The sequence below is a fragment of the Squalius cephalus genome, assembly GCF_949319135.1.
Source record: "Squalius cephalus genome assembly, chromosome: 5".
Classification (NCBI taxonomy): domain Eukaryota; kingdom Metazoa; phylum Chordata; class Actinopteri; order Cypriniformes; family Leuciscidae; genus Squalius; species Squalius cephalus.
The window spans coordinates 12,639,531-12,653,121 of record NC_137126.1 but is presented as its reverse complement, the minus strand read 5'-3'; the positions used below and the strand labels follow the sequence as shown (position 1 = coordinate 12,653,121).

Sequence of the window (13,591 nt, the reverse complement as noted above, 5' to 3'; positions counted from 1 at the left end):
ATTGTTTAATCTACTCATATCAAATTCAAAATACATTTTTATGGATATTATTTTGCGCTGTGATGAACATCGCAATGCCGGGTTTGCCCACACTGCTGTTGTGTTCTTTGTGCTGTCTGGATGAAAATACGGAGCAGAGACTACGCAGCGAGCTGTGGGGACAGAGTTTGGTCGATTTGGAGAAGAGAAAAATTCACAATAATGTCACAGAGTACATTCATGAAGTAACTGAGCACATGCGCACTTAAAATCGGCACACTCCACATAGTTTAATGCGAATATGGTTATTATGATTATGAGCTTAATCGCATTGGTTTGATCAAAGTATTGCGTTTACATGAGGTAAAGTTTAAATCGCAATATTGCCAAAATTCCATTATAATCGCATTATGAGGATGCACGTAAAGCAGTGATTGTTGGAAACATTTAGGATAATGTAAATACACAGGTCAACAAAATCTATAACATTGGTTTAGTGTTTTTTTTGGGATATTTTAATACAAAAATCTTACATATTGTGCCTTTAACTTGTACCAGAATGTTTTTATTTAATTTTATGTAGAAACTTTCAGGAGGTTTTCATTTCAAATTCATTTTTGCTACAACATTTTATCACTGTTATAAGAAAATCTTATTTTACTGATTAATATTGACATGCTTCTTTGGTAATTAATCAAGCAGACTTGCTGGAACATTATATATTCAAAGAACCCTAATATGTCTTCTATGTAAAGAGTAACTGCTGAATTAGTTACATTTCAGAGGGGTACTCATTGTATTCATTTATGCCCAGTACTGTATATACAGAGCACTTTCACAGAGCACTTTTCACTTTTGCTTTTCATGCTGCTAAGAGAACCAACAGTCACATACACACTGTAAAGTTTCGGGAATGACATCCATATTTAAATGCGGGATATACTCTCAAAATTGTAATGATTAACACAGTGATAACTATAGCAAAGGACAGGACAAAAAAAATTGTCAAAATTAGGCAATGTATATGTAGACTAATAGATAAATATAAAAATGTTCAGTATTTTATGATGACAACTATTTGCTATAAGTCGTTCAATACACGTTCAAGACAATACAATGTTTTTGAAATGGTGTTGCAATTATTTAAGTAATGACTTCTTGTAAATAGTGTAACCTTGCAAATCTCTAATTGTACATTTCTATTCTTGTTATGGTGGTGCTTAGTAGCCTTACTTACACATTACATCTGTTTTGCAAGACAACCCTCACTCATTTTAAAAGCACTCTCAGTGATTTGATTCTGGATCTGGGCCTGAACTAACACTTAAATCAAACTAAAAAGTGGCCTGTTTTAATGCATGTATTTGCATGAGAGAGATAAAAGTCTAACATATCACCTATTTTACTGGTTGTAGCCATTTTACACTGGCTAATAAAGCAGTTGTAGCAGATATAAGTGGTCCTTGAATGTACTCACGCCCTCGGAGATGAAGGTACTAAACCTTGGCAGCATCTGGTACAGCCCAGGGTCTGTTGCTATACTCTGCAGTGCCTCCTGGTGGCATAATTACAACAATAATTACAGCAACATTTATACAACATGTGGAAGTAAAGAAAAAAAATGGATCACAGCCTACAAGCATGCACACCTAGGGTACAAAAATCACAAAGCACCAAATGACAGGGCTAAAGGACAAAATTACAATGCGTTTCAATGTTTTTGTTTTAGGTGGTGTTTTGTCAAACTTGCTTGAATATCATAATGCAGAAAGATATTCAAAATACAGCTAAATATTACAGGGACAAACATTTTAGGAAAATAATGCAAAATACAGTTAATGGCTGATAAATTTTCTCGCTTTAACCACCATTTAGAAAAAAAATATTTTGGAGTGGACACTGCACACACACAAACACATACCGCTCTTTTGGCTTCACAAGATCCCACACAGGCTTCAGTGATCTCTTTATAGTACAGTTGCTGTTCCACAGAGAGCTCGTGTGTGCTACGCGGCTTCATTCGCATCTTCTCCTTCCCTGAATCACCATGAGTGAATGGTGTGAGTAAGATTGGAAAATCAGTAGAATAAAATTAACTAACACCAGATGTACAATTGCAATCAAAATCATTCAACCCTACAGAGACTGTAACAATTTATAAAATGTAAGCTTTTCTAAAGATCCTGAGTTTAAAAAAATAAATAAAAAATAGCACTTTAGTGGCATATTAATAGTTATAATGACTATATATAATGTAATATTTTTTAGTTTTTTTTTATAATGCAGCTACAGTACCAGTCAAAAGTTTGGAAACACTACTATTTTTAATGCTTTTGAAAGAAGTCTCTTATGCTCATCAAGCCTACAGTTAAAAAAAAACAAAAAAAAAAAAAAAAAACAGTAATATTATGAAATATTATTACAATTTAAAATAATGGTTCTCTTTTTTAATATATTTTAAAATGTAATTTATTTTTGTGATGCAAAGCTGAATTTTCATCAGCAAGTACTCCAGTCTTTGGTGTCTTATGATCCTTCAGAAATCATTCTAATATGATGATTTGATGCTCAGTTATTATCAATGATGGAAACAGTTGTGCTGTTTAATATATTTTTTTGGAATACTTTTTTCAGGATTCATTGATGAGTAAAACGTTAACAGCATTTATTCATAAAAACAGCATTTATTCAAAATAAAAACATTTCTAACAATATAAATCGTTACCATCACCTTTTATCAATTTAACGCATCCTTGTTGAATTAAAGTACTAATTTCTTAAAAAAAAAAAAGTTATTGTTCCCAAACTTTTGAACGGTAGTGTATATTGTTACAAAAGATTTCTATTCTAAATAAATACAGTACTTTTTAACTTTTTATTCATCAAATAATCCTGAAAAAAGTATCTCAGGTTATAAAAAAATATTAAGCAGCACAACTGTTTCCAACATTGATCATAAATCAGCATATTAGAATGATTTCTGAAGGATCATAAGACACCAAAGACTGGAGTACTTGCTGATGAAAATTCAGCTTTGCATCACAAAAATAAATTACATTTTAAAGTATATTAAAAAAGAGAACAATTATTTTAAATTGTAATAATATTTCATAATATTACTTTTTTTTTTTTTTTTTTTTTTTTTTTTTAACTGCAGGCTTGATGAGCATAAGAGACTTCTTTCAAAAACATTAAAAATAGTAGTGTTTCCAAACTTTTGACTGGTACTGTATGTCATAATTATTCAACATTGCTGTTTTTAAAGGAATACTCCACCGTGTTTTCATATTAAACTATGTTTTTCCCTTAACTAAGACGAGTTGATACATACCTCTCTCGTCTCAGTGCGTGCACTTAATCGCTCAGGCGCGCGGTGACACTTTGAAAGCCCAGTTCATTCAATATGGGCCAAGCAGAGAAACAACCAAACACCTCCACGTTTTCCCTATTTAAATACAGTTACTCGCGTAGTGTAACTCGACCTAGGACGGTGACACAAAACAAAACGTTGCGCTTTTCTAAGCGTGTAAAATGGATAACTATATTGTATGGCGGAATACCATTGCAAGTGCTTGTAAGCACTTCGTCTTGGCGGAGTAATATCTTCACTCGTGAAAAATCCTCTCACCGGCCCCCGCTCCCTCTAGTGAAGATATTACTGCGCCAAGACGAAGTGCTTACAAGCACTTGCAATGGTATTCCGCCATACAATATAGTTATCCATTTTACACGCTTAGAAAAGCGCAACGTTTTGTTTTGTGTCACCGTCCTAGGTCGAGTTACACTACGCGAGTAACTGTATTTAAATAGGGAAAACGTGGAGGTGTTTGGTTGTTTCTCTGCTTGGCCCATATTGAATGAACTGGGCTTTCAAAGTGTCACCGCGCGCCTGAGCCATTAATTTCACGCACTGAGACGAGAGAGGTATGTATCAACTCGTCTTAGTTAAGGGAAAAACATAGTTTAATATGAAAACACGGTGGAGTATTCCTTTAAATCATTTACTAGTATGGTAGGGTACAAAAATTTGTAAAACCAAAATTAAGATTTTGGGAACCCTATTACACCACTTTATTAGCTTTAGTTGTAATATATGCATACATTTAACTCTTGCATGTGCTGAAGTTAATAGGCAAATATGGCCAAGACAAAAGCTATGAGAGCTATGAAGAGCACTCACACAAGCTGTGAGAAAGCTATGGCTACAGAACATTTCCAAGAAACTAAAAGTTCCAAGAGACACAGTTGGTAGCATTGTTTGTAAGTTTAAAATGTATGGTACCATAGCAAACCTTCCAGGACATGGAAGAAAAAAGACAATTTCAGGGTTCGTACAGATTCTGTAAAATGAAATTCCAGGACATTCAAGGACTTTTCAAGCACTACCTTTTTGGATTTCAAGGAATCAGCACATATCAAACAATATCTTTATTTTATTTTTATTTTTTTACTCAAATTACATATATATGATATATCTAATGTTTCACGTCATAGAGATCAATCCATTGACCAGCACTGTGAGGCATGGGAAATCACCTTAACCATTGAAAGGATATTGAAACAGATTTTTTTCCTATGAAAATATGATTGACCTGAAGAATGAAAGTTGTATTATATACTTATCATATACTTAATATCATGCTCATAGCCATGCGAAATAGCTCTATATCTCAGACGGGCTGCAGCGTTAATTTAGCGTGAAACGATTGTATTTTTTCAACAACAAAATTTTTTTTAATTAGGGATGCACCGATACCACTTTTTGCAGAACGAGTCCGATACCCATACTTTCATTTTTGGTACTCGCAGATACCAAGTACCGATACCTGAATTCCATTTGTAATTTTTAGATGTATTAGTACAGGGGTTTTCAAACTTTTTGTGTGTGTGGACCACTATTTGTAATCAGGAATTTTCGCGGACCACCTCATAATACACATAATAAAATATGTCTACACACAGTCCTACCTGAATTAATCCGCACCTCTAAATAGGCTTACTAGCACTAAAACTATAACTGGTCATCACAAAAGTACAACAGGCTTGTTAAAAGTAAGTTTACTGCACACGGCTGCCACATATTTAATTTATTTATTTACTCAAGCGCCCGAGGGCATAATCAGGTTCTTTTGAACAACAGGCTTATTTCCATAGTAATGGCGTATGAAATCTATACAGTAATAAGAACACTTGGATATAGTCAGCATTTCAAAACCTTTGGCGATTATTAATCTTCAGAGTTTTACAAGTCCTCAAAAAGTAGGCTTGAGTTTGTCCACTTAACAGCACATCCGCAAAACATTTCAAAAACGCAAGATCAAGAAACCAAAACAATTTATTTTTGGAACTCAAAATAATAACAGGCCTTATTCATTTCATTTATAAACATTTTGTTTCATATAAACTACCTATAAAGGTAGGCTACTATCCACCGATCCATGTTGTGGTTGTAACGGCACTGAACATGAACGTCACGGCCGAGCGTCACTAGCCAGTAATCACACAATAACTTGACAATTTAATTTAAATTTTATATCAATATAGGCCTACATATTCTTTTTACTTTTTATTTATTTTTATGTGAATTTCCTGATAAAATGAAGGTAAAAAAATATTATTTTATATTTTATTTTGCCTTTCCACGGACCACCTGCAGTACCCTCACGGACCACTAGTGGTCCGCGGACCACAGTTTGGGAATGGCTGTATTAGTAGATGAACCAAAAGAATATAAATCATATTAGTTGGCTTAATTTGTTCATCAAATATATATTTATTTCAGTTATTGTCATGCTTAATTAAGCCTGCTAAAATGCATTGTATGAGCTTCTGTTACTGAAAACGGTTCATTCTATTGCTCTATAATATTTTATCTTTCATTTAATAGCACAGCACATATTTAGAGCTGCTTCAGCAGGGCTCAGTGCTGAGGATCAGGTCAGTGGTACAAATGTTTAGATACCAGTGAAATATCAATTATTTAATCCAATTTTGAAACAACAAAAACTACCAGCCTAATTAATGTGAATTTAAAACATTATTAAAGACAAGTAAGCAGTCAGTAACAAAATAAGAACAAATAATCGAATTACAAATAGGACAAATAAATACAATAGAAAAAAGAAAGGTTACAAATGAAATAAACAGTGTTTTTAGAATTTTTCAGGTAGAACTAACAGGTACAGAAATTTGAATAAAGTAAGAAAATGTGGAAAAAAACACTCATTACTGTATAAATTAAATATAGATGGATATTTTTGTAAAGTTGAAAAGAGTAGCCTATTTAGTCAAGAGCAGTGAGTAATTTCTTTGTCCTTTGTTTGATTAATATTAAAACACAGCAGCAGGTTTATTAGACTGCTGTCCCTTTAAGAATCAATCAATCAATCAAAACTAACTTTAGAATCAATCAAAACTAACTTTAGCTGGAAAATAACTATTAAAGAACCGCTATAAAGCCAAAACAATCTCTGTTACCTTAAATTATACGTTTATCTCTGTAAAGCTGCTTTGAAACAATCTACATTGTTAAAAGCGCTATATAAATGAAGATGACTTGACTTGACTAAGACCGAACGCACGGGCCCCATTTGAACATGGCTATGTTCACTTGAGATATCATATAACCGACTTTGTTTACTGGGATACTTGTGTGAATTCGTCCGTTCAAGCGCAAGACGTGAAAGACAATTCAATTCAGTATTCGCGCGCTGTCTATCCGACTGAACTACATACTTTCCACTGATGTCTGTTTAAAGGGATGTGCTCGACCAGCTCGCCCGTCTGTGCCGCTGCGCATTTTTCTCTTATCAGCTCGCGCACCACAGCTATGTGTTACTATACCCACGCTGCCTGGTAGGCCTAACAAACAGTTCTTGGTATCGGAGCATTTTTACGAGTACGAATACAGCTCGGTATCGGTGCATCCCTATTTTTAATAATTCAAGCACCTCTTCAAAAATATGGCTGTTTTCCAGGACTTAAATGTCAAAAAGTCAAATTCAAGCACTTCAAGCACTTTGTACGAACCCTGCAATTTCATAGAGGGGAATAAGATGTTTAATCAGAGTAGCTGAGGAAAAAAAGAAAAAGAAAAAAAAAACTAGATTTTTTGCCAAAGACTTGCTAGATGACTTGATAAAAGGAGGGAAAACATTTCAGTGCAGACTAAGAAAACTAAACAAGCCTTGACTTCATGCCCGGACACCTCGACAAATGCCACTCATGAACAAGAGAACATAAAAGGCTGACTTGAATATGCTAAAACTGGAACTTTCTATACCCATGAATCAGCAGTATGTCTGGTACAAAAAAAGGCATGGTTTATGACCAGACACAAACACGGAGGCCAAACATGGAGGTGGGTCAGTCTTGTTATGAGGGTGCTTTGCTGCTGCAGGAAGTGAAAATTTCGACCATGTGACCAGTGTAATGGATTCTTTGAAGTATCAGGATATTTTGTCAAAGTTTGTGATTACTTTAATGTGTAAGCTGTAGCTTTACTGGATCATTGGACTTTCCAGCAGAATAATGATCCCAAGTATACATCCAAATCTACCTAACCTTGGTTCAAGGGTCGATCTTGGAATGTTCTTGAGTGGCCTTGAGTGGTCTCCAGATTTAAATTCCCTTGAAAATCTTTGGTGAGATTTGAAGAAAGCAATGACAGTGCGGGAACCAAAGAATACCAAGCCCCTGTCACACAGTGCGAAAATTGCCAGAACGCCTTCTGTGTGAACGCAAACACGACACGGGATTGATGCCGGCATCGATGCCGGGTTGGGGACCTAGTAACATTGCCGTATTCAGTACCGGAACGCGCGCTGTGTGAACAAAAGCCGTAATAATGCCTGTAATAATAATAATGTCGTAGTGATGACGCTGAAGCCGGGATCGTTCGCCAGCTGTGAAATGGTATGTAATGCGAAAGTTTATGATCGAATCAGAGAAAAAAATGCACAAGCGTGGTTTCTCGTGAGAGAAATCGCAGCTCATAACCAAACTTAAGACGCTGATGAGAAATTACAAGTAACATCGATGTCACGTGTCTTTATGGGATTTTTACGGGTTGTGTGTGAACGCAGTCTCTGATTCCCGAAAATCACTGGCAGTGTGAATGAACCAAAATCAACCGAACCCGGGTCAAATCCCGGGTCACTTTATCCGTGTATTTTCCGGAATCTCTGTGTGAAAGGGGCTTCAGTGAGCTGGAAAGCTTTTGTACACATAATATTTCTAATATAATAATATTTCAGCAAAGAGGTGTCAGATGTTTATTTAAGGTTATAAAGAGTAAAGAATTCTCTACAAAATTAGATTTTGGGGGTTGAATAATTTTGTATATGGATGTTTACAGACATATTTGATACATATTTGATTTTTTATTTTAACTCCATAACTCAACCTAACGTTCTCAGAATCACACATATGTGTATTAATAACTAACTATGATGGATAACTGATGCTATACTTGAAGTGTTTTCATACAATTTACCAGAATGTCTTGCAGGACAGGGGGGTTCAATAATTCTGATTGCAACTGTACCTTTTTAACTTAACTAATTTCTGACCTTTGACTTCAGCAGAGGTTGCACCCTGACCCTTGGACTGGATAGAGCCTTCCTCTTCCTGTCCAGGTTTGACAGCTTTGAGCGGCTCTGTAGACTCTGCCTTCTGCTGCTCTTTGGGGGCTGAGTAGGATAAAGAAATCACAAAATTATTTCATGTATTTTTAATGTAATAAGCTAGAAATGGGATACTAGTGTACTACTGCAAACTTGCACAGTATATACTGTCTAATGCACAAATAGTATGTAAGTCAATACTAGTTAATAGGAATAGTATTAACTAGTTACCAGTAGGGATGTCACGATACCAAAATTCCAGTAGTCGGTACCGATACCATTAGAATTTTACGATTCTCAGCTAAATCTGTTGGAACTATTTTTCCAAGTAAAACCGATCTTTTATTTTGACGGGTTGCTGTGAAGACCTTTGAGTTTCTGTATATGTATGATACGACGATAGTTTTTTCTCAAATTAAACGGTAAAATGCTCATGAAGTTACTCTCAGAGTGGCTCTGGAGATGAATTTCATCATATCATCATATCGTGAGGCAGCAGAGACTGAAAACAGCGCGAGCGTCACTCGTGCTTCAGTGTGTGTGTGTGTGTGTGTGTGTGTGTTTGTGTTTGTGGTAAATGAAACTGCACCATTCATTCATAAAGAGACAAGCAGAACATGCAGGGTTAATATTTAAATAGTCTTTTTGCAGTTTAATATACACAGACACTATATATACTGTATATATATATATATATATATATATATATATTATATTATATATATATGTATATGTATATACACACACTATATCGTGGTATATATCGGCTACAGACAGTGCTCCAAGTAAAAAAGTTAGTCTGGAGCCCCGCGCTTAGATAAAAACACGGAAGCGACTTAAAGCAGCTGCCTATTATGGCTCGTTTCCACTGAGCGGTACGGTACGGTACGGTACGGTACAGTACAGTACGGTACAGTTCGGGTTGGTAAACCATGAATCGGCTTGTGTTTCCACTGCCAACAGTACCCTTACTTGATAGGCGTGGTGTAGCCTGGCTGCCTATGCCAGAAAGAAGCGATCGACGTCATTTTCGCAAGAAGAAGAAAGCGACATAAACAACATTGGATGACATACAGCAGATCTTGTTCTTGCTTCTCGGCGTGTTTGTTACTGTTTCTCAATAGCAAGTACGCAAAGTTCGGACTTGCCAAGTGAATGACTCACGAGGACGCGAGTTCGGTAATTCTGCGTCACTCAGCTCGCTCTGCTTCTCCGGTTATCTCTGTATGTATATTTTAGGCAACAATAAAACGAAATATGTTATAAAACACCACACTGCCTCTTTTCGTTTTCATTTAAAGAAATCTTAAACATTATAGCCACACAAGTGCGGCAATGTGAATTGATTATATTCACTGCATGTTAGCCTATTTATAACGAAATATAAAACACAACCCTACCTCTTTTCGTTTAATAAATATAATATAAAAATATTAAACATTTTAATATGGTCCAGGCAATATGTGCATTTGTACTAAACAACAGATGTTGCAGTAAACAACATTACAGTGATAATCTTCACTGTAATAAAATTTAAAATGACAAAACTCAACCCAGTCTCTTTTTGTTAAATTTTAGTTTTATCAATATTAGCCATTATAAAATTATAAGTAAAAGGTACAAGAAGCTATACAATAAGAAATAAAGCAAACAATTCAGTGAAACATACAAAGTCAGCGCTCTAGTCTAACCTTACATAGGGCTGTCGCGGTGAAGGAATTTCCCTTGCGGTAATTTTGAGTGGCTCAATAGCGCGGTATGCGGTATTATCGCCATTTATTTATTTATTTAGATACATTTATATTTATTTGTTGCTATATAAATAGGTTTTATCATGTGGTCAGCATGCACAAAAACGAGTAGCCTACATTTTCAGTAACCAATGTAACCGAAACTAAACAGAGTCTCTGCGCATTGAAAGGCTGTCAATCAGCGCGCATTACATTGTTACGGCAATGGACTGTCTTTGAGTGGATCATTAAACCGTTCATTCAACGAACACGTTCAAAAACGCTGATTCTTTAAAAGATAGTAATGAAACAATTTATTAAGCTCCACTTTTCAAGGCTGAGCTGACCAGCAATGCGTCGCATGGGTAACGCTGAAGCTGACGCTTAAATGGCATTGATTCAATGCGTGACTCGCTGCTTTTTATTCCCGCGGCTTCCTCACGCTGTGGAATGCCATTCATGGTAAATCCCCTTAAACGTTAAGAGGATGACACAACAAATATTTCGCTTTCCTTGGACACGGAAAGCTTTTCACGCATATGACTTGACTTGACCTCAAAGTCAGACGCAGGTAATCGCACGCGCTCAGTCGATCTCTCTTATTTACTGTCTGTAGCCTAAGTCTTAAGAGCAAATCAATGAAGCCTCTGTACAAATCACCATGATAAAACTTTTCTTGTTATCATTATTAACTTATTTAACATTCAATACACAGGCACAAAGTTCAAAACAAGAAGGGTATAGCCTTATGAAAAAAAAAAAAAGCGAATATCGCGGTTGCTACGGTTACTTGCATTCCTCTGCGGTTGGCTTCTCAGTAGCGAGGTTTTACAATTTTGCGGTTATCGCGACAGCCCTAACCTTACAACGGTAAAGTTAAATAGCTTAAATATATTAAGTTATGAAACTTCACTTAGCCCTTAGCCAAAAAGATTGGCCAGGGAACAAATTATAGATTCACAAGACCAAATATCACCCGTTATATATACACACAAGACGAATTATATCATGTTTAACCACTACAGAGACGTCAGAATCAGCGGCAAACGTCAGAACGACTAGCCGAGGAAAGGCTGTTCCAGGTGGGGTACATGAGCGCTGAGCACCCGGTGATCGCCTGGATCTCACAACCTGGATCAAATTTTCATAAATCTTTATAAATAAACCACAGATTTGAGCTTTAAACAACTACATTCTCGCCTGAAAAACTCTTAAAATTACATTTCGTGACACAAAAACGGTAGTACTATATTTCAACTGCATATTAAAAAAGGCGCTTCTTATGTTGTCATTCCCCTTGTAGCACGCGCAAGTGACGATACTCTGTCAACCAATCAACGTTCTGCAGTGAGTCTAGCTCCACCCTTTAGTACCGTACCACTGTGCTAGGTACCCCAACGGAAGGGTACCCAAAAAGTGGTACGGTACGGTTCGGCATTTTGGTACCATTCACAACTTTTGACAGTGGAAATGGAAATAATTGCGTACTGTACCGTACCGCTCAGTGGGTACCGAATATACCCGATACTACAGAAATGCTGGTATCGTCACATTTTCAGTACCGACTTGGTACCGAAGTACTGGTACTTTGACAACATTAGTTACCAGTTTGTATGCAAGTTATTATGATACTCAACAATATTATTGATCTGACTACACTCACTGACACTATTTGATGAGAACTGAACTGAGCTGGACAATGACATCACTGGTTTCTGCAGAGCTGCTTTATAGCCCAATTGAACTAATTTAACAATTGATGATCTCTACAATGGAAATGAATCAACACTGAACTGACTTCAGCTTTTTAGAGCTGTTTTACAGGTGCATTGAACTCTGTTAGAATCATTGAATCTTTATTTTCCTGTTGATCAATAAACACAGAATACATTTATACTGCAATAATAGTGTGGTTTTAATATGAGCTTTATCTTTATTGCAGTACAATAATCCAAACAAATTCCCTTGCCCTATACCAACATAATGCAAATGAAAGAAAGAGCTGAAAACTCTTACCTGGAGGTGGGTTCTCTGGTATTGCAGGCTGGACACCATCAATGCTTAACCAGTGAGCTGAAAGACAGAGACGACAGGCTTTTTTCTTATTTTTTTTGCTAATGTGGGAAACAATGTCATTCACAGAAAACAAACGTAGCATGCAAATAGTGCTCCTCACACAAAGCACATTGGAGACTTGACTCGCTGATTCAGTCTAATGTTAGCATGTTGCTAAGCTAACAATACAATGCTCATTATAAACACTTGTAATAAATAAAAGTAAACAGCAAAATAAATAATGGGCTAAATAGTCTATTTTTAATTAGATTTTCAGCATTTAATTAAAAAAATATATATTATTTAATTTTCCTCTCATCTACTATCTTGAAACCTTTTTCACTGAGCTCACATACAATGCATTCTGGGAAGGACACATTTGATGCTACTTTAATATTTAGCAAAAACAAGGTATTGTAAAAGGCAAGAAAACGTATGCTGCTCCTTTTGGGACAGCTTTTAAGTCAGGACAGTATCTATAATGCTATAGAAGTAAGCAACTCACTAGGTTTGGTATAGAGTTTGCATCTAAATAGTTTCATATGAGGAATGCTCATTAAAGGGTGTTTCATGTATTCAGAGTTGTTTACAGTGTTAAAGAGATGGATTCTCATGCTAAACATGGCCAAAGTTTAAAAAAAATATTTTGGATGAATAACTGAGAATTTCTGTGCCGAAAATCTTACTTCCGGGTTGGTACAAGTTTCAGCTGTTTTTTTTCGATCGTGGATCTAATGACGTAGACGAGAGTGGAACTCCTTATATGAGCATTTCTCTCGGAAAAGCGCACCCGCGCACACGTCGACCAGAGGAGAGCGAGACCGCACATCAACGCGCTTCAACAGAAAATCATCGGCAGCGCTGCATAGGATTTGTTCAAGAATGTCTCCAAAAAAGTGTGTTTTTGGATGTGAGGGAAAGCTTACCGTGTTCAGCTTCCCAAAGAACCCAGCGTTACAGGAACAGTGGATGCAGTTTGGTTTTCCAGGGCAGTAACGGAGTGTAGCAACTTAGTGCGGTTGTGTGTTCTGGTCATTTCAGTGACGAATGTTTTATTAACAAGGCCCAGGTCGACACTGGATTTGCAAATCGTTTGCTATTAAAACGTGGAGCGGTCCCAGTGATAAAAGACCCCATTCATGTAAGTACAACTGGATCAGATTTCTGTCCAGAGGTGGACACAGGGGTGATAGTAGAAAAAAA

The 13,591-nt window shown here is 36.2% G+C and overlaps 1 protein-coding gene across 2 annotated transcripts in view; it reads right to left on the bottom strand.

Annotated features, from left to right (window-relative positions):
• taf6 (TAF6 RNA polymerase II, TATA box binding protein (TBP)-associated factor) overlaps positions 1-13,591 on the bottom strand; it is a 59,612-nt gene that overhangs the window by 37,161 nt on the left and 8,860 nt on the right. For both annotated transcript variants that reach the window (XM_079870799.1, XM_079870800.1), the window contains exons 5-8: positions 12,350-12,406; positions 8,550-8,669; positions 1,901-2,016; positions 1,457-1,534 (exon numbers count right to left, since the gene is read on the bottom strand). In XM_079870799.1, the coding sequence (XP_079726925.1) occupies positions 1,457-1,534; positions 1,901-2,016; positions 8,550-8,669; positions 12,350-12,406 (371 nt within the window). The remainder of the gene's footprint in view (positions 1-1,456; positions 1,535-1,900; positions 2,017-8,549; positions 8,670-12,349; positions 12,407-13,591) is intronic.